The sequence below is a fragment of the Ipomoea nil genome, unplaced genomic scaffold (genome assembly GCF_001879475.1).
Source record: "Ipomoea nil cultivar Tokyo-kokei standard unplaced genomic scaffold, Asagao_1.1 scaffold0322, whole genome shotgun sequence".
NCBI classification, from domain to species: Eukaryota; Viridiplantae; Streptophyta; class Magnoliopsida; order Solanales; family Convolvulaceae; genus Ipomoea; species Ipomoea nil.
In genome coordinates this window covers 283,680-305,991 of record NW_017616750.1, presented here as the reverse complement: position 1 = coordinate 305,991, position 22,312 = coordinate 283,680, and the positions used below count along the sequence as shown (strand labels likewise).

The 22,312-nt window shown below is 41.1% G+C and overlaps 2 protein-coding genes across 2 annotated transcripts; one reads left to right on the top strand and one right to left on the bottom strand.

The window, feature by feature from the left end:
- Positions 1-4,394: 4,394 nt before the first annotated feature.
- Positions 4,395-5,423, bottom strand: LOC109171571. The gene has a single exon (XM_019320624.1). It carries the CDS (start codon positions 5,421-5,423, stop codon positions 4,395-4,397), a length of 1,029 nt encoding a protein of 342 aa, XP_019176169.1.
- Positions 5,424-10,354: 4,931 nt separating this feature from the next.
- LOC109171612 (RAB6A-GEF complex partner protein 1-like) lies at positions 10,355-21,391 on the top strand. The gene is made up of 23 exons (XM_019320661.1): positions 10,355-10,715; positions 10,812-10,919; positions 11,445-11,593; positions 12,680-12,761; positions 12,962-13,377; positions 13,850-14,282; positions 14,402-14,625; positions 14,902-15,097; positions 15,249-15,391; positions 15,472-15,646; positions 15,744-15,797; positions 16,813-16,992; positions 17,605-17,717; positions 18,110-18,292; positions 18,602-18,659; positions 18,948-19,007; positions 19,231-19,272; positions 19,355-19,485; positions 19,566-19,698; positions 19,785-19,862; positions 20,059-20,175; positions 20,648-20,710; positions 20,783-21,391. Exons 1-23 carry the CDS (start codon positions 10,569-10,571, stop codon positions 20,867-20,869), a joined length of 3,372 nt encoding a protein of 1,123 aa, XP_019176206.1. The 5' UTR covers positions 10,355-10,568; the 3' UTR covers positions 20,870-21,391.
- The last annotated feature ends 921 nt before the right edge of the window (positions 21,392-22,312 follow it).

Genomic DNA, 22,312 nt, shown 5'->3' with positions numbered 1-22,312 from the left:
CTCCCGGACCGTAGCGGGGGGTTGCATGTCCAAGATCGCCTTGACCTTGGCCGGGTTCGGTTCGATGCCCCTTTTTGTCATCATGAAGCCTAAAAACTTCCCGGTCTGCACCGCGAACGTGCATTTCGCCGGGTTGAGCCTCATCCGATGGTGATGCAGAATTTCGAAACATGACCGGAGGTCACCGGCGTGGTCTTCCCGGCTGAGACTCTTGACGAGCATGTCATCTATGTAGGCCTCCATGGTCTTGCCGAGCAGGTCTTCGAACAGCATGTTGATCATCCTCTGGTAGGTAGCCCCGGCATTGCGCGGGCCGAAGGGCATCACCTTGTAGCAATACAGGCCGTCCGGTGTGACGAAGGATGTTTTCGCCTCATCTTCTTCTGCCATCATGATCTGGTGGTAACCTTTAAAGGCGTCCATGAAACTCATAAGTTCAGATCCCGCGGTCTCGTCGACCATCTGGTGGATGCTCGGCAGGGGGTAAGGGTCAAGCGGGCACGCCCGGTTAAGGTCTGTGTAATCGATGCACATGCGCCACGCCGGCGGCTTAGGTACCAGAACCACGTTGGCTACCCAGTCCGGGTAGGAGACCCCCCTGATATGCCCGATTGAGCTCAGCGTTTTGACCTCCTGCCGGACGAACTCTCTTCTGTCGACCGATAGATGTCGCTGCTTCTGTTTGACCGGCCGTACGGCGGGGTCCACCATCAAGTGGTGACATATCGTTGACCGGGATATTCCAGGCATGTCTTGTGGTCCCCAGGCAAAAATGTCAGCATACTCCCTCAGGACCTCTACGATTGAACTTCTCAGGTCGGCCGGTAGGGCTGCGCCTATTCGGACGGTCTTCTCGGGAAACCGGTCCGATAATCGGAATTCTTCGACCTCCTCCGCCGGTTCGGGCTGCTCCCTAACCGCGGCCTTGTTCTCGTTCGCTATGGCATTAACCCTGGACGAACTGCCCTCACTCCTTTGGACTGCCATGACGTAGCACTTCCGGGCGGACTGGATGTCACCCCTCAGCACGCCTACCCCGGCTGGCGTTCGGAACTTCATACACAGGTGCGGCATCGAGATGATCGCTCCGATTTGTGCGATTCTCGGTCGGCCCAAGATCACATTGTGGACGCAGGCGAGGTTTACCACGATGAATTCCATATCTGCTTTTGACACCCTGGGGTAGGTTCCTACCTCAACAGGCAATCGGATCATACCTTCCGGTTCGATAGTGGCCCCCGTGAAGCCAGATAACTGGGTGCGGACCGGGGTCAGCTTTTTCTCGTCCAGCTTCAACTTCTTGAAAACGTCTAGGTACAAGACGTTTACGCTACTACCGGTGTCTACCATTACTCTTTGAACGTCCACGCTGCTTATGTCGAGCGTGACAATTAGGGCTTCGGTCCCGTGGTCAGGATTTCGGGGCAGGTCATCGTCAGTGAAGGCTGTAACACCACGTGTTACGACCCCTAAAACCAATTAATCATTTAACCAATTATCCAAAGAAAGAATTAAATTACAATAATTAAATTGGAAAAGGCCCACCATAGTCCGTGGGCCCTCTTCTCCAAACCCAACCCCTAGTCCTAAAAGGAATAGAGTTAGCAAGCCTATAGTATTTGGGCCCTAATTAGGACTCTTAGATATATAAATAGGGGACATAGGAGACACCTAGAACCCCCACCACAATAATCTCTCACCACACAAGAAGTTCCAAGAATTCCCTTAGAAGAAATCAAGAAAGAAGAAAGCTTAAAGAAAGACTCTTCATAGCCAAGGAATTAATTAAGGCTAAGAGGTAACCCATGTCTCAACAAAACCTATTTTCATAGCTATGATTCCCCCCTTAGGATTTCCCCATATTCTTGTGTAATTGATGATTCGTTATATTGTTCTTGACGATTGGTGTTATGATTCCATGGGCGATCTTGATAATCTTGTTGATGAAAAGGGATTCTTGATGATTGTGTGATTCTTGATCGAACCTAGTTTCTTGATGATTATGTGCCATTCTTGATTGTTCTTGATGTTTAAAGAGGAATCATGTTCTTGTTAAATTGGATGTGTCTAGAGCCCTAGGCTGTACCATGAAATTCGTATGGTGTTATTCTTGATGTATTGGGTGGGAATTCGCATGTTCGGGTATTAATTATGTTTAGAAAAGCATGATAGGATATGCGCCGTATGTTCCTGCTTCTGATCCATTAATTGTCTACGTATTGTTATCAATTGCGTTTGAAAGTGTCTAAGCATGATTCTGGGTTCCACTAGGGTTCCCGGGGCGTTTTCGTGATGAAAGAGTCAGTGGGGGGTAGGGGACCTGCCACCTACCCGCGACCAACTTTGAAGTCGCCGGCAGCGGGCAGCCTGCGGGCAGGCGACTGCCCGCCGGGCACCCGCTGCCCGGAACCACGACGCCGGCGGGTGACCCCTCACCCACCGGCTACCCGCTGGATTTTACCCCACTTTGGGATTTCGGCTTCCCCGTTTGATGTTCCCCCGACCCCCGTGGTGTCCCAACGGACTCCGTCTATCGTGCCTATGTCTAGTTTGATGTTCGGGTACCATTCGTAGGTGGAATAAGTCTTATATATTGCATGCTAGTTGAATTGGTATCTCGTTGGCCTAGGTGTAAGAAGTATGAACCCCTTAGGAATATTCTTAGTATGTAGATGATCACGCATAGGTTTCGTTATACGATTTCTCCCCCTTCTCAATGTGTCAATGTGGGTTGCATGTACTTGTTATGTGTTATGTGTGCATGATACCCCAATTCGGTTGCGATAGAATTGGTTATTCCTGAGCTGCGGTCAGATTTACACTCTCGGGCTGCGGTCCACCGTTTGGTTGCGATCAAACGTTTTACATGAGCTGCGGTTTATATTCCTGGCTGCGGTCAGATGACTACTCTTGGGCTGCGGTCCACTGTTTGGTTGCGATCAAACTATGATGAGCTGCGGTTCATCGGTCGGTTGCGATCGACCCCTCCGTGTTGCGATACGGGGCAGGGTGCTGCGGGGCCGTGTCAGAGCTATATGCGTTGACCCTCATGTATGTAGTGCTGTCAATACGGGCTGGCGGGGCGAGGCGGGCCAAAGCCCGGCGGGCCGCGGGCCTAAACGGGGCGGGCTAAAAAAGCCCACTCCTAAACGGTCCTAGGTTTGACAGGCCCGGACCGCCCCGCCAATGGCCCGCGGGCTAGGCAGGCCCCCGCCCAAAACCCTTTTTTTAAAAAAAAAAATTGTTCATCAAACATCAAACTAATTAAAATAAATTGATACATAAGTCATAACTCACATGAAACATAATAATCAAACATAAAGTTCAAAGTTCATAGTTTATCAAACATCAAACTAGTCACAACTACAAAGTCCAAAAATATTACACATAAAAATAATTTTAAAGTGCATATTTTATATAAAAATGTTTTATATAAAATAAAATAAAATAATGGCGGGTAGCCCGCGAGCCCGGCGGGGCGGGCTTGGCGGGCCGCGGGCCTAAGCGGGGCGGGCCAAAAAAGCCCGCTCCTAAACGGTCCTCTATTTTCAAAACCCGCCCCCTACCTAAGTAAGGGCGGGGCGGGCCGACCCGGCGGGCTAAGCCCGTTTTGACGGCTCTACATGTATGGGCATGCAATTGGTCCTGTGGCGCCAACAAAGTGTGCTATGTGATGAGATATGGATGGTTTGATTGTTATGAGAGCGTGACCATAGGATACATGCTAGTAACTGTATATGCTTGATTATGATTACTGGCTGTGCTTATCTCTATCTGTCGTATCTGTTCCCTACACCTGTGAATTGTGCATGCTTGGTTATGACTGTTGGTAGTGCTTATCCCTATCTGTCGAGTCTATTCCCTGTTTTGAAAGCTAGAGTCTCTTAAGATATATCTTCATGCTTCGAAATGGTTTTCATATATCTATGTATATATCTATATGTATTTTTCAACGCGTTGGAGTGGGTTACCAACATCTCTCGCTGAACAGATATATTTGGCTTTCAGGCACAGAAGAGTAGATCACTGGAGCGCGCTAGAGGTTTGGGGCGTAGATTAGATAGTTTTCCCTTTCGGCCTGCGTGCCATGATTTTGTATTGATACTGATGGAGGCTTTTAGAATTTAGCCTGTGCACCTGAGTTCTCTAGCTCGGGTGTGGCATAACACCCCGTATTCTTATAAACGTTTTGGGATTTATGATCATTTACCTTTGTTAAATAGTCTTTAAAGGTTTTTAAAATTTCAGGGTGTTACAAAGGCGATGGGTTCGGCTTTTGACCGCTTTTCCGGTCGAGCTTCATCCACTAATCCGACGTGTAGGCTTTGGCACCTCCTGTGCCTCTCCTCCGTGCTATCGCCACCCTCCGGGCTGCCGAAAATCACGTGTATCACCTACTTGGAGCCACTGGGCCGGGACTTGCCTTCGGGATCCTGGTCCTTGTCCTTCTTGTCCCGGCCGGATCGTTTGAAGAACTTCTTCCATCTCTTCCCCTTGTCCTTCTTCTTGGTGAACTGGGTCAGCTCACCCTCCTTCAGGAGGTCCTCGATCACCTCCTTCAGGACCCGGCACTCGTCCGTAGTGTGCCCTCGGTTGCGGTGGTACGCACAGAACTTGGAGGTGTCCCGGCCGTCACGCCCGGGCTCGGGTAGCTGGATCAGATTACAACTCTGGGCATAATCGAGGACCTCTGTTACCGGGCGGGTGAGCCTGGACAGGTCCCGGGGGGCTTGCTGACGGTCTCCGCGCTTCTGGTCGGGGCGAGTGTCACGTCGGGTGGATCCTGTCTCTTGGCGTTGCTTTGCGGAATTTGCCTCCATTGCGTTCGCGTAGTCTGTGACTCTGCGAATAGCTTCGTCGTACGACTGTGGTGGGTGGACTATGAAGTCCTGATACAGGGTCCCCGTTCGGAGGGAGTAATGTAGGACGTTGATGGCTGTCCTGTCATCCATTGGCTCGACTTCGCCGATGGCATTCTTCCATTTGACCAGGAAATCGATTAACGATTCCCCTTCTAGCTGCTTGGCGGCTTCGAGGTGCGTGAAATGCTTCCGAACGGTCCGAGACATTGCGAAACGTCGGATAAATTTGGTCGATAGGTCGGCGAAGCACGTTATGGACCCCGGTTCGAGGGACTTGAACCACTCGGCCGCTCTTCCCGAGAGCGTTGAGAAAAATGCCCGGCAGATGACAGCGTCGGACACGCCCAACATGATCATGTTTCCGTAGAAGGAGTTGACATGCTCTTCTAGGTCCGTTTTTCCCGAATAATCCTTTGCCCCCGGGACCCGAAAGTCGACCGGGTACTGCTGCTGCATGATTTCACTGGAGAACGGAGTTCGTAATAGCGTGGTGTCGAGACTCGGGACTTGTGCCGTTTGCTCCTGCTTCCAACGGTTGAACTCCTGCCGGACCTGCTCCATGACCTCGCGCGGGACGCCGGCCGCCGTATTCAACTCGGTGTCGCGTCGGTGGTTACTTCGGGAAGAACTCGCTTCGTCCGAGTCCGCACCGCGGCTGGATGCCGACCTGTCGAGGGACGCCCTTCTACCGCCCGGTCGATTCCGCCGGGGGGAACTCGTCGGCTGCAGCCTGTCGAAGGCACTTGTTCGGGGAGCATGTTCTTCTGAACGGTCGATCGAGCCGAGGCGTGTGCGGGCCGGGCGACGCTGGGACTGCGGTGCCTCGGGAGGGGCGTTTGGCGGTCCTCGCGGCGACTGTGCCCTGTCATGCTCGCTCGCCCCCAGGCCGAAGCCAGGGGAAACGATATAGTAGTTGTGGACCGGGCTGTACATTTGCGGAGGGTATACTCTAGGCATCTGCGGCTACGGTATGCCGGGGGGTAGAAACGCGGAGCGTTGGCCCACCACTGGTACACCGGGTCCATGATCCCCGGGAAGACTCTCGGTGCTTGGTACGTAGCTTGCATCGGGATGTCCCTGTAAGCGGCTTCCGCTGGTCCCATGCTGACCGGCTCCGAAGGCTTAAATGTTCCTTCTGGCGGCTGGTTCAGGTCCATCCGGGCATTCAGATGGGCCCGTAGGTCAGGCTGGGTGTCGTCGGCGTCCCCGCCGGCGTTGAGGAAGTCCATGAAGGGATACATGTGAGGAGGATCGGTAGCAATGCATGGATTTTGTACCGGTCCCCACAGACGGCGCCAAATGATGTGGATAAAATAACAGTGTATTGATACGTATAGGTTACAGTAGAGTTACAGATAGACCGATCGTATATGATGACCGGGATCCTCTCTAGTCTAGTAAGTAGCCTAATCCAAAAGTCCTTTACTGAAGCATTTAATGCAGTATTTATAAGGGATATGGGGAATAGCACCCGGTCCTCCGGCATGTCAGACACGTGATGAGCATACACCGGGCCTCGAAAGGGGCAGGTGTGCCACCGTACACGTGGCGCGTTCCTTCTGGCAGCAGCGGCCCCCACCTCGATCGAGCACCTATCCCGGTCACCGATCAGAAGCCCGCAAGGCCTCTGTCGTACTCCACGCCACGGGGGTGACCGGTCAACCGGGCCGGAAGTTGCAGTAGTCGTGACCGGGGAACAGGCCGGGCCGACCGGACGATCCGTACAACCGGTGTATATTCCCCATCACCGATCGACTCAAGAATGTTGGGAAAGGTTCAAATGAGAGCCCCAAAGGCCTATTTATAGGAGAGCATTTGGGCGGGAAACGGCCCAATCACGTGACGCGACCGTTCCGGACTCCAATGTGATTGATGGGGTTGCAGAGGGCGGCAGAACGCGACACGTGGCGTAAAGGGAATGACAGCTGGCCGGTCGGTTTGGCGGCGGACCGTTGGGCTTCTTCACCCCGTCCCGTTTTTTCTCGGACGGTCAAAAAGGCCCGGGCTAGGGGGCTCTTGGTAGGGAATATCCCGACCGACATGCCTTCGTCCTTTTGTTCTTATTTTTGCAGGTTACAGGTTGGATTTCGTAGAAGAACCCGGTCGGTTCCCGACCGGGTTATACCCGACCGGCGTTGTCGACCACCGATCGGTAGCCCTTAGGCGAGAAAGCTAAGAAGAGACACGTGGCAACGCTATGTGCTAACAGGCAGGGCACCTGGGAGGGCGACACGTGGTTGCTACGTGGGCGACATGCCGGACGACCGGACTTGTGTCTCCGGCTCCACGGCTATAAATACCCGCGATAGCAACAGTGTGGGGGGCTTTTGGACGATCGATAGGTTGTTGTTAGAGAATCCCGACCACAGTTAGTTGGTACTCAGAGCAACCACTTAGATTGTACTTAGGGCCTTCACCTCGATCAATAAAAGACATTTAATTACTTTATTTGGTATTGTGTTTATTTAATTACCGCATTACGTGGCAATTAGTACTATCATATATATATATATATATATATATATATATATATATATATATATATATATATATATATATATATATATATATATATGTTGCGATTCCCATGAGGTCACCTAGATAGATGAAATCATGAGATCTCATCACAACCATTAACTCATTACAAATGCATGGTTGAGATTGAAAGAGAATTATAAATTAATTAAGGATATATTTTAAACATAAGGATAAAGAAGTAATTGTAATAGTGTGATTAATTAAGGGTATAATTAAATTGAAATCTTTAAGATAATATTATGGACAATATTAATGGAAATAATTACTTTTAATTTTTTTTTAATGTAGCTGTTCACGGAATAGTGATCGGAAAGAAGTCTGCAAATGGAAAAAGGCTAGAGCTTACGAATGGTTAGTGAAAAAATTGATAGGTGCATCTGTAGTAATTTTTTTGGTGTTTTTGAACGGTGTTGTGTGCGTGTATGTGCGAAGGCGTGTGCAAATATCTTTTTTTTTTTTGCATTTTTCTTTTGTATTTTTTTTTGTTATGCACATTGTTATATGGTGTGTGTGGTGATTTTTGTTTTTGGATTGTTTTTATAGAAAAATGTTGTAAGAGTACTTTGTCGTTGTTTTTTGTGGTCCAAGATTGTAAGTTTATTAGAAATGTCGTGTGCGTGTATGTGCAATGGTTTGTGCAGATGACTGTGTTCTTTTTGCATCACATTCAGAAGTGATGATGGTTTGTGCGTGTGTACTTTGTAGTGTGCAAATTATAAGGACGGGGGCTCCAACATTTATAGTGTCATTTTTTTTTTTGGTTACCAAAATTGTTATATGGTGTGTGCAAGATTCATGTTTTTGGGTATTTTTAGAGAAAAGTGTTGTAAGGGTTTTGTTTTGTTGTTGTCTTTTTTTTTTTTTTTTTTTTTTTTTTTTTTTTTTTTTTTTTTTGTACTCCAGAATTTTAAGTTTATGTTGTTGTGTGCGTAGTTGTGCAACAGCGTGTGCGAGTAAGGGTAAAACGAATTATGGCATGACAATGTTATTGCATTTTTTTTTTGTATCTGTTGTAAAATAATTGATAATTAAGGTGTGCATGAACCCGCCTCGTGTGTTTATGTGTTAACTTATGACAAGAATGCGGACGCTTTGGTCGGGAGAATATGACGGTAGTGTGTGCGTAGTTATTGTTAGACGTGTGCGTTTTTCATGTACGCGGTCAATCCAGATGTTTGTTCGTTTTAAATGTTGACAGAAACCCAAATTAGATGGGTGTCTGCATTGAAGATGTTGTGTTTATTGATTTTAAAAAAAAAAATATTATACAAGTACGTGGTGGTTGGATTATTGGTTTACCGAAAATGATTAATTATGGTCCTATGTGCGTTTGTGTTGTGGGGCATGTGCAAGTTACTCAGACGCGGTTTATAACAAACTAGATGGATGGGAAGTGTAGATTGAAACAAGTATAACAAATAATAGCCCCATGCAGACACTAAACCACTAGAACGCACACTTTGTATCTTTAAGAAATTGTAATATAATGGAACTAAACTTTGACATTTTATTTAAAATCAAGCTGAGCTGCTATGCCATATTTAAAAAATAATATGGCATTTGAGTATGAAAAGTATACTATTAAGACTAATATATCAATTACAAAACCTCATTAAATCCTTCCCGATGGAGGTTTGTTATCCAACATTTTTTGCAAATTCAGCTGCAAACTTGATGTGTCCTAGCCCGATGGACATTTGTATCATACATTAAAATCTCCGCCATGTAGTACACACGTAACGGCTGCAAACCCTGCATGCACATACACACCGACTCAATGCAAACACCAAACAAGTAAAAACAAAAAAATTTACAAGCAGACAAACTACAACATAACTTGCACTTCTATTTGCAGCCAATGAATTCATCTTCTAAAACTATCACAAAAACAAATATTAAATAAAAAGTAAATTAAAAAAGCAAATTTTCAGAATCCATACACAAATAACCAAATAAAAGGAAAAAAAAAAACAGAAGCTCTGGATACAATTTGCATACAGAAGGATATATTTTTTTAAGTCAAAATTTAAAGTCATGGAGATATATATAACCTTGGAAGAAGAACAATTGGATGGACTATTTGTAGAAGAAATGGCCATACGGCGAAGGGAAGCACACCTACCCCTACAACCAGCCCTATCCCACCGGAAAACCATATCAAAAAAATGAAGAAACCCCAACAAACACACCTAACAAGCCGGAAAACAATACCCCACACACACACACAAAAAAAAAAAAAAAAAAATCGAAAAACCTAACGTTATCTAGCCGAAAACGCAAATCAAAACCACCAAAAAATGGGAGGAAAAACTTACCTTGCAAACCATCAGAAGACAGCAGCTTTCGCCTCTTTGACTGCAGGAGGGAGGAACCTGCCATGGAACGACCTTCGACTGGACTGCACACACGGTAGAGAGAGCGACGGCCACTGTGTATTGCGTAAACTAAAGAAAAAAAATAAAAGAATCCCAATCGATTATAGCATCGTGTACACAAGGAAAATACCAAGAATATCACGATATTCAAAGATGGTAATTAATTAATGAGTAGGCAAAGTTACATAACAGCCCCCACCCTATTTTTTTCAGTATTTATCACTTCACAATTCACCCTATTTACCTTTTCAGTATAAACGTCCTTTTTGTGACCCTAACCCGCCCATTGCAGCATGGGTGCATGTCAGTTTGAAAGTTTAGACCCACTTTGGTAGTCCTACAAAATAGTATATGTTTTATACTTTTTTAAACATTTTTTTTTCGTCTAAAGAATCTAAACCCCACCACCAAAATTCGAATCTATAATCATCCATTTAAAATAATCAAAATGTCATCACACTATATTGTAATTGGTGATAGTCAAATTTTAATTGATGGTAACTGTTACCATCCTTATTCCACAGCATTTTCCTTTCTATTTTTGGAGTTAGAATAAGACTCTCTTGTTGTCCCTGAAAAATGAAAATTTGCAGATCCACCCCCAACCACCTGAAAATTTTTGCTTGTGTTTCATCATCACTGCTCTCTCTTCAGCAACAGCAAATTCCGATTCGGATCTCCTGCAAAACCCTAGGTTCCGCTTTCTCTCACTCGATCTCTACTCCTTCTTTCTCTCGCCAGTACTCTACTACTGATTCTTGCCCTCGGAAGCTCATACATCCATCCATCCAAGATGTATATGGCATATGGGTGGCCACAGGTCATTCCTCTGGAGCGTGGTCTCTGCCCTTCTTCTCAGCAAATTGTGTATCTCAAGGTCACCAATCGCTTATTGCTTGTGGTTTCACCAACTCATCTTGAGCTCTGGTCTTCTTCTCAGGTTATTTGGACGGCATTATACTTTGATTGGTTTGTGTAGAAATATTGGAAAATATGTTGCGACTCACGCTGTTTAATTTGCTTTTTTTTCCTTCAGCATAGGGTGAGATTGGGAAAGTACAAGAGAGATTCAGATTCAATTCACAAGGAAGGCGAGAATATTCGGGCTGTTTGGAGTCCTGATACGAAATTGGTTGCTGTTCTTGTAAGTTTAGAGTTTAGAGTTAATGGTCGTAGAATTGGTTAAGGCAACCGGCACCTACACTTCTACTATAATGCAGTTAGTAGTGCATTTTTTTTTTTTTTTTTTTTTGTTGGTAATTTCTGGGGACTGTTTTATATAGACTCAGCAACATCTTTCTTTAGATGTGTAGTTAGCAACTTAGCATCATTTTTCTTTGCCTTGAAGAGAGAGATTGTTCCTTAGAATTTTGTGAATTTTAGGCCTTTCCTTTTGACAGGCAGTGTTATTTTTTCCCTGTTGAAAAAGAGATCATACAATTAGTTATTTTTATTTTTATTTTTGGAGAACCCATCCTTCTGGACCAATGGTGCTTGTAATTTGTTGATATGGAAAAACCAAAAAAAAAAAAAAACAATCATATAAATTGATTACATAGTCTGATTTTTAATCCTATTTCCCATGCTTTGATTTACATTGAAACACAATTTACTGAATTGGGATGTATAAGACTATAAGCTGACTTGCATTTGTTTTGTTCTTTCTCAGACCTCTTCTTTGCATATCCAAATATTTAAGGTTCAACTTACAGAAAAGAAAATACAAATTGGAGGGAAACAACCATCTGGTTTATTTCTAGCAAATATTAGTTTGCTCCTAAACGAGCAGGTGCCATTTGCTCACAAGAATTTGACAGTGTAAGTCACTCTGCTATTCATTTAGGGTTTGAATTCTGATGCTGAAACGGTCCCAACTTTTCCTTATCTGATGTCAAATTGTTTGGATTTTCTTATGTAATGTTATTTATTTATTGAAAAATTAAATCTCTAGAACAGTCAAATAAAATACAAAATTTAGAACTTAAGTTAATTTCTGGAAACCATCGATTTTCTTTTAGAAGCCTGAACAACTGGACTAGACTTCCTAAGTGGATGTTATTTATGGAGTAACTGATAAATTCAATTTATTTTTTTAACCTTATTGTACCATTGCTTGAATAACCTGAAGTTCTCACACTTCCAGACTTCCTAGCCTAGTAATTTATAGTTTTAAGAAAGGTCATGATTGCTATGTTGGATTATTGTATATCTCTAGTAGGCTTGAGAAATTGATTACATTTCTACCCTATGAGGGAGCACAAGTGTTGAGTCAGACATGGACACAAGATTCCCAAAAAAAAAGGGAGGCCATGGCATGTTTTGAGACACAATATTGTTGCTGCTGATGTTATTGTTATTATTATTACTATGACTATTATTATTATTATTGTTGTTGTTGTTATTATTATTATTATTATTATTATTATTATTTATTCTACAATCAAGTGACAAGTTGCACAAAGTAAGACAATTTTTTGGTGTCTGACATGTCTGGGTAGTGAGTTGAGGAGTGTTATTGTTCAACACTTCAACATGAGTACAACATGGATATGAGACCTAAATTTGGTGTCCATGCAGTTGCTATCTATTCTTATCCCATTGTCAGGCCTCTTCAATCCTATCTCTTTCAGGGTTATCATTGTCAGTTGAGTAGGTCCTTTTGCCTTGAAACATGTAAAGGTTACGAAAGTTTGACTTCTTGTCTTTCTTTTATGTTTTGCTTCCTTATTTTGCTACTATTGCTTATAGTGGCCAGGTTAAGAGAGGGAGAACAGTTTGGTGCCTCTGTGAAATTGGCTTACTTTAGATTTACATCTCTTGCTTTAGCTTGGTTGCTGCTAGTCAGTCTCCTTCTGATTATGGCTTTCCTTCTCTTCTGATTTTTTTTTTTTTTTTTTTTGGCAGGAGCAATATTGTCTGTGATAACAAACATATGCTTGTTGGACTCTCTGATGGGTCATTGTATAACATATCCTGGAAGGGTGAGGTAATATAATTACTGTTGATTACTTAGACCTTTCAATCATCTCCATGCTTAAGAGGTGACTTTGCGCTTATCTTTAGAAGCATCTTTAATATGAAAAAAAATAGTGATGAATTGTGATTATTTTTCAATTGAGTCTAGAAAACGTTATAAATATTTTGCTTTCTAATATAGTTCCCCTATTTTGGTTGTTGTCAATACAGTTTTATGGAGCCTTTAATATTGATGCTCAGCTTTGTGATGGTAGTGAGGTTACTAAACTTTCAACTTCTCTGGAAAATGGTCTTGCTTCTAGTAGAGCCGAAAATGATTCTATACCAAGTCATTGCAAGTCAAAACCATCTGCTGTGTCCCACCTGGAATTTTCCCTACCCTTGAGGTTGCTATTTGTGCTATACTCTGATGGGCAACTTGTCTTATGTTCTGTAAGCAAGAAGGGCTTCAGGCAAGCCGAGCCTGTCAAGGCTGAAAAGAGATTGGGATCTGGTGATGCTGTTTGTGCCTCTGTTGCTTCAGAACAACAAATTCTTGCTGTTGGTTACAAAAGAGGTGTTGTCGAGTTGTATGATCTTGCAGAATCGGCTTCACTTATACGTTCTGTTTCTTTGTATGACTGGGGGTAAGCCTCTATGATACACAATATGGAAAAGATATGCAAAAGTGCATGTTAATGAGAGAATATTACACATTTAACTTGTGCAATCTCTGTTCTTACTTCTTAGTTTATTATAGTTTTCCATTTGGATGAAATTCTAACCTTAACAGGAGGCAGTTGTTAAAACATGGATGATTAACATTGAAGCATCTTTATTCTTTAAGAAGTTGTTAGAGAGTGGCAGGGGGAAGGGTTGAGGATGCTTTCATGACCTTACATGCAATCCTACTATATTAGCATTTCCAAATACTGCTTCTGAGAATTTTTAGGTTTAATGTTTGTATATTCTCATTGTAATCACATGATTTTATGGAGGTGATAAAATGGGTATGAAGATGAGATGTAGCTTCTACATCTAGATAGAATGACACCTTATCTGATCTAAAGGAAACTATGAAATGATTTATTTTGGTGTTTTCTCTGGGTTCTTTTGCAGATATTCTGTGGAAGATACTGGTGCTGTGAATTGTATTGCCTGGACAGCTGACAATTCTGCTTTTGCAGTTGGGTGGAAGTTAAGAGGGCTTACAGTTTGGTCTGTTTCTGGTTGTCGATTGATGTGTACAATCCGCCAAATTGGATTAAATTCTCTATCTTCTCCAGTAATTAAGCCTAGCCAGGAACGTAAATATGAACCTATGATGGGTGGCACCTCATTGATGCACTGGGATGAATATGGATATAGGCTTTATGCTGTTGAGGAAGGATCTTCAGATAGAATTATTGCATTCTCCTTTGGGAAATGCTGTCTCAACAGAGGAGTTTCTGGAACAACATATGTCCGACAAGTAATCTATGGTGAAGATAGATTGCTTGTTGTCCAGTCAGAAGATACTGATGAACTTAAAATCTTGCATCTCAACCTTCCAGTATGTGCCAAACATATTGATGAGTTTGAACACTCACACTAGTTTTTATCTTTATCTTTTCTTTTACTGTTTTTTTGCGATTGATATTTTTTTCCTGATGCATTTAGTTTCTGTGTCAGGTTTCATATATCTCCCAAAATTGGCCCATTCTGCATGTGGCTGCTAGCAAAGATGGGATGTACTTGGCAATTGCTGGTCTTCATGGGTTGATATTATATGACATACGACTTAAAAAGTGGCGATTTTTTGGAGATATTAGTCAGGAGCAAAAAATTCAATGCAAAGGCTTGCTATGGATGGGGAAAATTGTTGTTGTTTGCAACTATGATGATTCTTCCAATGGGTAAGCAATATATGTGCTTGTAGCTACTCAAGACTCCTGGCCTCTATGTGTGAATATATGAAATATGAATGCCTGCACTTGATGTCAAGACATATGCATACCACTTGATCAAAACCTCTTTCAGTTATTTTGATCCAGTCCCCTATATCTTCCTAGACTGGCTGGTGTAATCTGAGTCCTTTGTAGTGTTACTTTTCGAAGGATTTAGAAGTTATATAATGTGGTTTTCTGATTTTGTTTAGAGTACTTATTCAACATTTATTATCAAAATCGCAGGTATGAGTTACTTTTTTACCCAAGGTACCACCTTGACCAGAGTTCCCTACTTTGTCGGAAATCTTTGCTTGCAAAACCAATGGTCATGGATGTTTATCAAGATTATTTACTAGTCACTTACCGCCCTTTTGATGTCCATATTTATCATGTGAAACTGCTCGGTGAATTGACTCCCCTGAGTACTCCAGATTTACAGGTAAAAGTTGCTGCTTGTGGATGTTTCTAATGCTATTCAAACTTCTAAAATGGTTTGGCGTTTTAAATCTTTCTATAGCAGGATTCTTTATCCGAGTATTTTACTGCAAAACTATTTTTCATACCTTTTTAAGTGATAAAATGACAAACAGCTTTCTACAGTCCGAGAGCTTTCAATCATGACTGCGAAGTGCCATCCTGCAGCAATGCATTTTATCCCTGATCAGCTTCCTAGGAAAACTTTAACCGAGAATGGTATATCTTCATCTGACATTGTAGTCAGAGAGCCTGCTAGGTATGTAGTTATTATTCAGTCATCAGTTCACAAATATGACTTTCCGATTGCAGTTTGCTAATAACTATTTGTGCTTTTAGATGTTTGATCTTGAGGACAAATGGAGAGCTTTCGCTTCTCGATTTGGATGAGGGGAGGGAAAGAGAGCTCACTGACTCTGTGGAATTGTTTTGGGTTACATGCGGTCAATCAGAGGAGAAAACAACCCTGATTGAGGAAGTTTCATGGTTGGACTATGGCCACCGAGGAATGCAGGTTACAGATTTCTTTAGCATTTAACTTCTCTTGATGAATTCTTATTTTCTGTCTTATGTGTCTCATATATGTACTGGTTGGAAGCTCATTATTACAGGTTTGGTATCCATCTCCAGGAGTCAACACTTTTAAGCAAGAGGATTTCTTGCAGGTATTCAAGTGTTTTCTGACAGTATGTGTGTGTGTGTATAGAGGAATTGGATCGAGTAAAAATAGTTTCTCACTTTCTCCCATGAGAAATGAGAATAAATATTGACAGTCCATTTCAAAAAATTGAATGAATGGGGATCTAGCCTTAGAAGAAAAGGTGGGTGACATTTCTGTAAATAAGTAGAAGTTGGAATGAATAAACCATGCATATGTATCCCAAAATGATGCATGCTTAGGCTTCTTGATTTTTCCAGACATATTTAGGCCAAAATGATGTGCATTTTGACTGAAAAAATATGTGGACTGTGCATATTTAACATAAAATAATGCTTATTTATCCCAAAACAATACATTTTTAGCCTTCCTAATCTATTTATGCGTATTTAGGCCAAAACAATGCTGATTTTCTCTTAAATGATGTGGGAAAAAAACTTTTGCATATTTACAAAAACGTCATTACATCTTTCATTTAAACTTCATGTTTTTTAACAGGTTCTCTGTTGTTTCTCTCCAAATTGATGCTGTTATTCTTCGAAACGATTTTTTCTCTTTAATGATGCAGTGAAAGTCCTGCATATTTACTAAAATGCCACCACATTTTTCATTTAAGTATAAATTTCATCTGTTCACTGTTTTCCGATTGATGGCCGAGAGTCATCCTCATTTCTCACACAAGACTCTATTCTCACTTGATCTCTCCCCTATATATGTAATGCATGTCTTAATTGAATAATTGGTGCTTTAGATATAAAGGTTTTGACTGTATTAACCGTTATTGTATTGCTGTTTGTGCATGGCTGCGCAATGAATTATTTCTGTCCAGCTATGCTGCTACACATTAGAACTTGGAGAATTTGTAGAAATGGTCTTGGTTTCTTTTGGATATTCTTGTAAACATAAATACATGAAACATAGGAAAAACTGAAGTAGTGTCGTCAATCTCTCTTTTCTGCATTGACAGAGCTGCTTAATAAATATTTTTTGTTGTATATGAATGTTTTGATGCCAACTTTTAGTTGGACCCGGAATTGGAGTTTGATCGTGAGGTTTATCCTCTTGGTTTACTACCGAATGCTGGAGTTGTGGTGGGCGTTTCTCAGAGAGTGTCATTTTCTGCAAGCACTGAATTTCCATGTTTTGAGCCATCTCCCCAAGCTCAGACCATATTGCATTGCCTACTTAGGCATCTTCTGCAGGTAGCTTCTAGTCAGTAGTAAATTCTTTTTAGCTTTTATACTGAGGCAAGAGGTGCTTAGAATAATTAATATAAAGCGATGGAAACATCTGATTATGACACAGCAGAAAACAGGAGAAGGGATGAACCTACCTGGAAGATGAATTTTGCGTGGCCACTGGCCACCAAGGCATGTATGCAATCAAATGAATACCAAGCACACATATAAGCTCAGCTAATTCAATTAGGAAACAAAAGATAATTAAAGTAAGCATTAGTAGGAGAGAAATGCTGCAGACCCATTCTATACATCAAAGTATATGTTAGATACTTAGATGGCACATAGTTGTTTGAAATTGTAGCTTTTATTTGAGATCTTTCCAGGTGCCATACTTTTCAAAATCACAGCTATAATTTTGTTTGTTTAGAATTGTAAAAAATGTAGGCATATGTAACCATTATATGGAATAATGTTTAAGAGGCTTTGAGGCATGGGCCACAAGTAGAATAATTTGATTTCTAATAATCAGGTCTTGTTGTTTAGGACCTTTATGATCAAATGACCATACTAAGTCTTGTGGTTTAACAAGCGCCTTTTATTTTACTAGCCAATGCTTTTGGTATTGTTTGACAGAGAGGCAAAGAGCAAGAAGCATTACGATTGGCACAACTATCAGCAGAAAAGCCACATTTTTCCCATTACCTTGAGTGGCTTCTTTTTACAGTTTTTGAGGCTGAAATTTCTGGGTAAGTTAGCAGGAACTTTGTGATCTATAACATTGTTATATTTTTCCTATGTTATGAGAGCTAATGTGGGAAATTAGGAATATAGCACTCTAAATTCCTTCTACTCTGTCTTCATAAGATTTGGGATTCTAATGTTTTGGTAACTTCATATTTATTTGAGTAGAAGTTTAATTTCTGATCAATTTAACTCTTTTTGTTTTGTTTTGTTTTATTTTATTTATTTATTTGGATAAGTCGTTTCATTGTTTGTTTTGTATTGAAATCATATTTCCATGTATTGCATTCTTTACCTTGGGACTTGGACTCATTGCCTTTACCATAAACAAAAATGATTTTTTTTAAACTTATATTTTGACATTCATATTTACAATGTTTGTTATTATCTTTACCAGCCAAAACACGAGGAACAATCAGACTACAATGTCTAATCATGCTACTGTCACTTCACTTCTCAAGAAGTCCTGCGATCTAATCAGAAATTTTCCAGAGTATTGTGATGTGGTTGTTAGTGTTGCAAGAAAAACTGATGGTCGACATTGGGCAGATTTGTTTGCTGCTGCTGGAAGATCAACTGAGTATGTTAATTTACTTCCTTTTTATCCTTTGTTTCTAGGGATCAAAAGTCTTGTCAAAATATCTCAATGATCACACTTGCTCTCTGAAGTCTGATTGTCCACTGTGGTGGGCATGGTGGGCAAAGTGTCCTCATCTGGCCACCCCTGCAATGACAAGGCTTCAAACTCTCCTTGCAGTTTCTATCTCATGATGATTATTGCAGAGGGAAAACAGGAACAAGAAATTGGCTGTCATAAATTTCAAATTTGTCTAAAACTCTCAAGTATTGTATCATGCTCTGTAGTGTTTTGACTTGTATCTGCCCTCAGGTTGTTTGAGGAATGCTTTCAAAGGAGATGGTACCGGACTGCCGCTTGCTATATACTTGTAAGAAGCACATGCATTTTTTCTTAAAGTACCTTGAAATGACTACATATTACTCTATGTTTTACTAGTCTGTATACTTGTGTTTGTTTCTCTCTCTTCTTATTTTATATTTTTTGTGTTGGTTGGGGCTTTTTCTTCACTACTAAAATTTATTTATCCAATTTCATTACGGGGCTTTTTCTTCACTACTAAAATTTATTTATCCAATTTCATTACAGCATTTATTTCTTGAGGAGAATTCTGTGCTCGAATTGTAGGTCTGCTTATAATATTCTGCCATTGCCACAGGTTATTGCGAAGCTTGAAGGTCCTGCTGTGAGTCAGTACTGTGCACTGCGTTTGTTGCAGGTAAACATGTGATACTAGGAGGTTCACAGGCGTCATTAGAGAGCTTTTTCTGCACGTTTATGAGATACTAGTAGGCTCTGTGTTTGTCTCATTGCAACCATTTTAAACGTAGTCTAAGTTTTTGTATAATAATTATGGCTTTTTGACATTATGTTTTGAGGGAAGCAAAAAGTTATATTACATCTCACATATCCCAGTCTGATAAGGTTTCTGCATTTCTCAGGCCACGCTTGATGAATCGCTATATGAGCTTGCTGGGGAACTGGTATGTGGACTTTACGGTACATTATGTTCCCTTGAAAAGATGATTACTCTCTGTAACAGGATAATTTGATATTATTTCTCAGGTGAGGTTTCTTCTCAGATCTGGACGAGAATTTGAACCTGCACCAGTGGATTCGGAGAAGTTATCTCCTCGATTCTTTGGATATTTTCTGTTTCCTTCCAGTTATCAAAGACAATCTTTTGATTCAAAAGGGTAAGTGCATTTATACCGTTTACTAATAATCATATTTCATTAGATTTTCTCATAAGTTTGTTTCATTTTATGTCTAGCAGCTCATTCAAGGAGCAGAATGCCCATGTTGCTTCTGTTAAGAATATTTTAGAAAGTCATGCAAGCTTTTTGATGTCTGGGAAAGAACTTTCAAAGCTTGTTGCATTTGTGAAAGCCACACAGTTTGACCTCATGGTATGATAATTGTGAACTTTGATAATAATTATGATATGTGCTACAACTGAAGGTTCTCTGGGTACGTAATCTATACTGTTATACAGGATTATTTGCGGCGAGAGAGATATGGATCTGCTCGCTTGGAGAATTTTGCCTTAGGGCTTGAACTTATTGGACAGAAGGTACAACCAATCTTTTCTAGAGTACAGTCAACATATTTGGACATTCCTAATAATTTATGATACAACTTTATCATAAAGCATTTGTGTTTTTTACTTGAATTATGGAACTTGAAAATTTACTCTTGCTGGAAGGAATAGTTTGATCTTCAAGATTGAACTTATATGATTGATGCACTGGTAACTTTTCAATCAACAGCTTCAAATGGGAACACTACAAAGTCGATTGGATGCAGAATTCCTTTTGTCTCAGATGTGCTCTGTCAAATTCAAAGAATGGATTGTTGTCCTGGCCACACTATTGAGGCGATCTGAGGTTTAACTTACTTCCTCTAGTAATAACTATTTGTAATATGTGAACTATATTATGCGAATCCCCCTCTTCCAACACAAATAATAAATATATAGAGTAAAACATCTTACCTCCGTAAAAGTGAGAATATGAACATGAAATTTCTGGTTTTTGGAAGATTGAAGCTCAATAATTCTGCTGTAAATAAGTAGAAACCAAATGATTTTTGAGGCAGCATATGACATATGCCAAGGCATATAGGCTCTTTTTGGTAGAGCTTATAGCTTATTTTAAGCTACAAATAAGCTATAAGCTCTGTTTGGTAAAATATAGGGAGCTTAAAATAATAGCTTATTTTAGCATTTCAAAATAAACTAGTAGCGTTTCAAAATAAACTAGTAGCTACTAACTTTTAAGCTTTTAGAAGTTGGCTTTTAAGCTATATATGCTAAACACTCATAATTGACATGGAGTTCCTTTTCTGCAAATTTCTCAGGTTTTATTTGATTTATTTCACCATGATTTTCGTTTATGGGAGGCATATAGCATAACGTTGCAGGTATTTCTTACACAAACTTCTGGTATAGTACAACTCCATTTGTGCGGCTAAGTAAAGTTTCACTATTTGCAGTCACATCCGGCATTTACTGAATACCTTGATTTGCTAGCAACCTTGGAGGAAATGCTTTCTTCTACATCTAACTCAGAGGATAAATGAACTTCTCCATTATTTGGAAACCAAGCATCTTATCATGGACTTCTACGTTGAGCATGTCGCCCTCCGGATAAAACTGTAAAGTAGTTATATAATGTTACACGGGGAAAACGTTAAGCAGCACTTGGAAGGAAATATGACGTGAGGTTAAAGTTCCTGATTTGGCATCCCTAAAACTTATTGCAGAAATCATTTGTAGATATGCATATTGCTGTTTAGTTCAATATTTTCTTCTGTTCCTTTTCTTGTTTGATCACCGGTAGTATTTTGCCTGTTGTCCTTTTTAGAGGATCACACAGGAGCGAGGGAAGGGTGGTGAAGAGGTATGTATTGTATAAATTTAGTGTATACACGTTTAGCCATGTATAAATGCATTATGCCCATGACATAGACGGTCGCTGGTTGAGCCATTCAACATTTTTTCTCCTCTATTCTATTGCTTTAAGGGCAAATTTTACTGGGGACCATAGTCCATGTAGCAGCATGGATAATAAAGCAAAACAATGTCGTATTATTTTAATTAAACTGAAACTGTAGTTTCATTTGATAATATTATTATATTATTTAGTTTCATTTTTAGTTTAATTATACTTTAGTTTCATTATAATAGTTTCATGTACATAAGTTTCATTTTGCACCATGTCAGTCTAGTTAGAACAAATGATGACACAGAACCGCTAAAGGTGTGTGCGTGGCTGTGGAACTACGGCACCACACATTGACTGTAGACGTATTTTGGAACAGTGTGTGGAATGGAGGCAACGCGGGTGGGGGTGCTTGTTTGTGCAAATACGAATCATGGTGTGTGTAGATTACTGTGTTGTAAGAGCATCCAAAACAATTGTAGTTTTTTAGGAGTTTTTATAGGTATGATGATTAGGAACAAATGTTAGAACTGAAAATAAAAAAAGGATTGGGCGCGTGCAGTACATGCGCCTCCCTCTAGGTGCCTTTGTGCGTTGAACACGCATGACCTGCAGATTGCTATTGTTTTACCCTCTCCTCCTGGGGGCAACAAAAAATCATTCCTTCTACAAAAACAATTTCTCCTCTCTCCTCTTTCATCTCTCTTCCAAATCACCATCTTTCTCTTCTAACTCATCAAAAAAATCATGAAAAAACTTTTAGTATGGATGCTCTAATGCACAGGTGATTACGTATGCTTATTGTATTTTTCATTAAAATTGCAGGTAGTAAGTCATCTGGCGGCAGGGCACACAGTTGTGACATGGATTTCTCGCCAGGTTCTACTAAGTACTGGTTTACAAAATGTGACGAGGTGCTCAAACATGAGTATTCATACTAAGAAACAACTCAACCTCTGTCAACACATAATCCGACACTTGCCACTCCGGTTCAGCCTGCGGCGGGCAAATGAATGAGTGACAAAATCGTCATCCGCTGTATCAACTTGTTTCCGGCACTGAGTATACTGACGAGATCGTA

Coding starts and splice junctions, on each gene's coding strand:
- LOC109171612 (XM_019320661.1), top strand. CDS start 10,569: ATGTATATGGCATATGGGTGGCCACAGGTCATTCCTCTGGAGCGTGGT. Junction 19,699..19,784: donor CCACACAGTTTGACCTCATG/GTATGATAATTG, acceptor ACTGTTATACAG/GATTATTTGCGGCGAGAGAG. Junction 19,863..20,058: donor TTGAACTTATTGGACAGAAG/GTACAACCAATC, acceptor TTCAATCAACAG/CTTCAAATGGGAACACTACA.
- LOC109171571 (XM_019320624.1), bottom strand. CDS start 5,423: ATGGAGCAGGTCCGGCAGGAGTTCAACCGTTGGAAGCAGGAGCAAACG.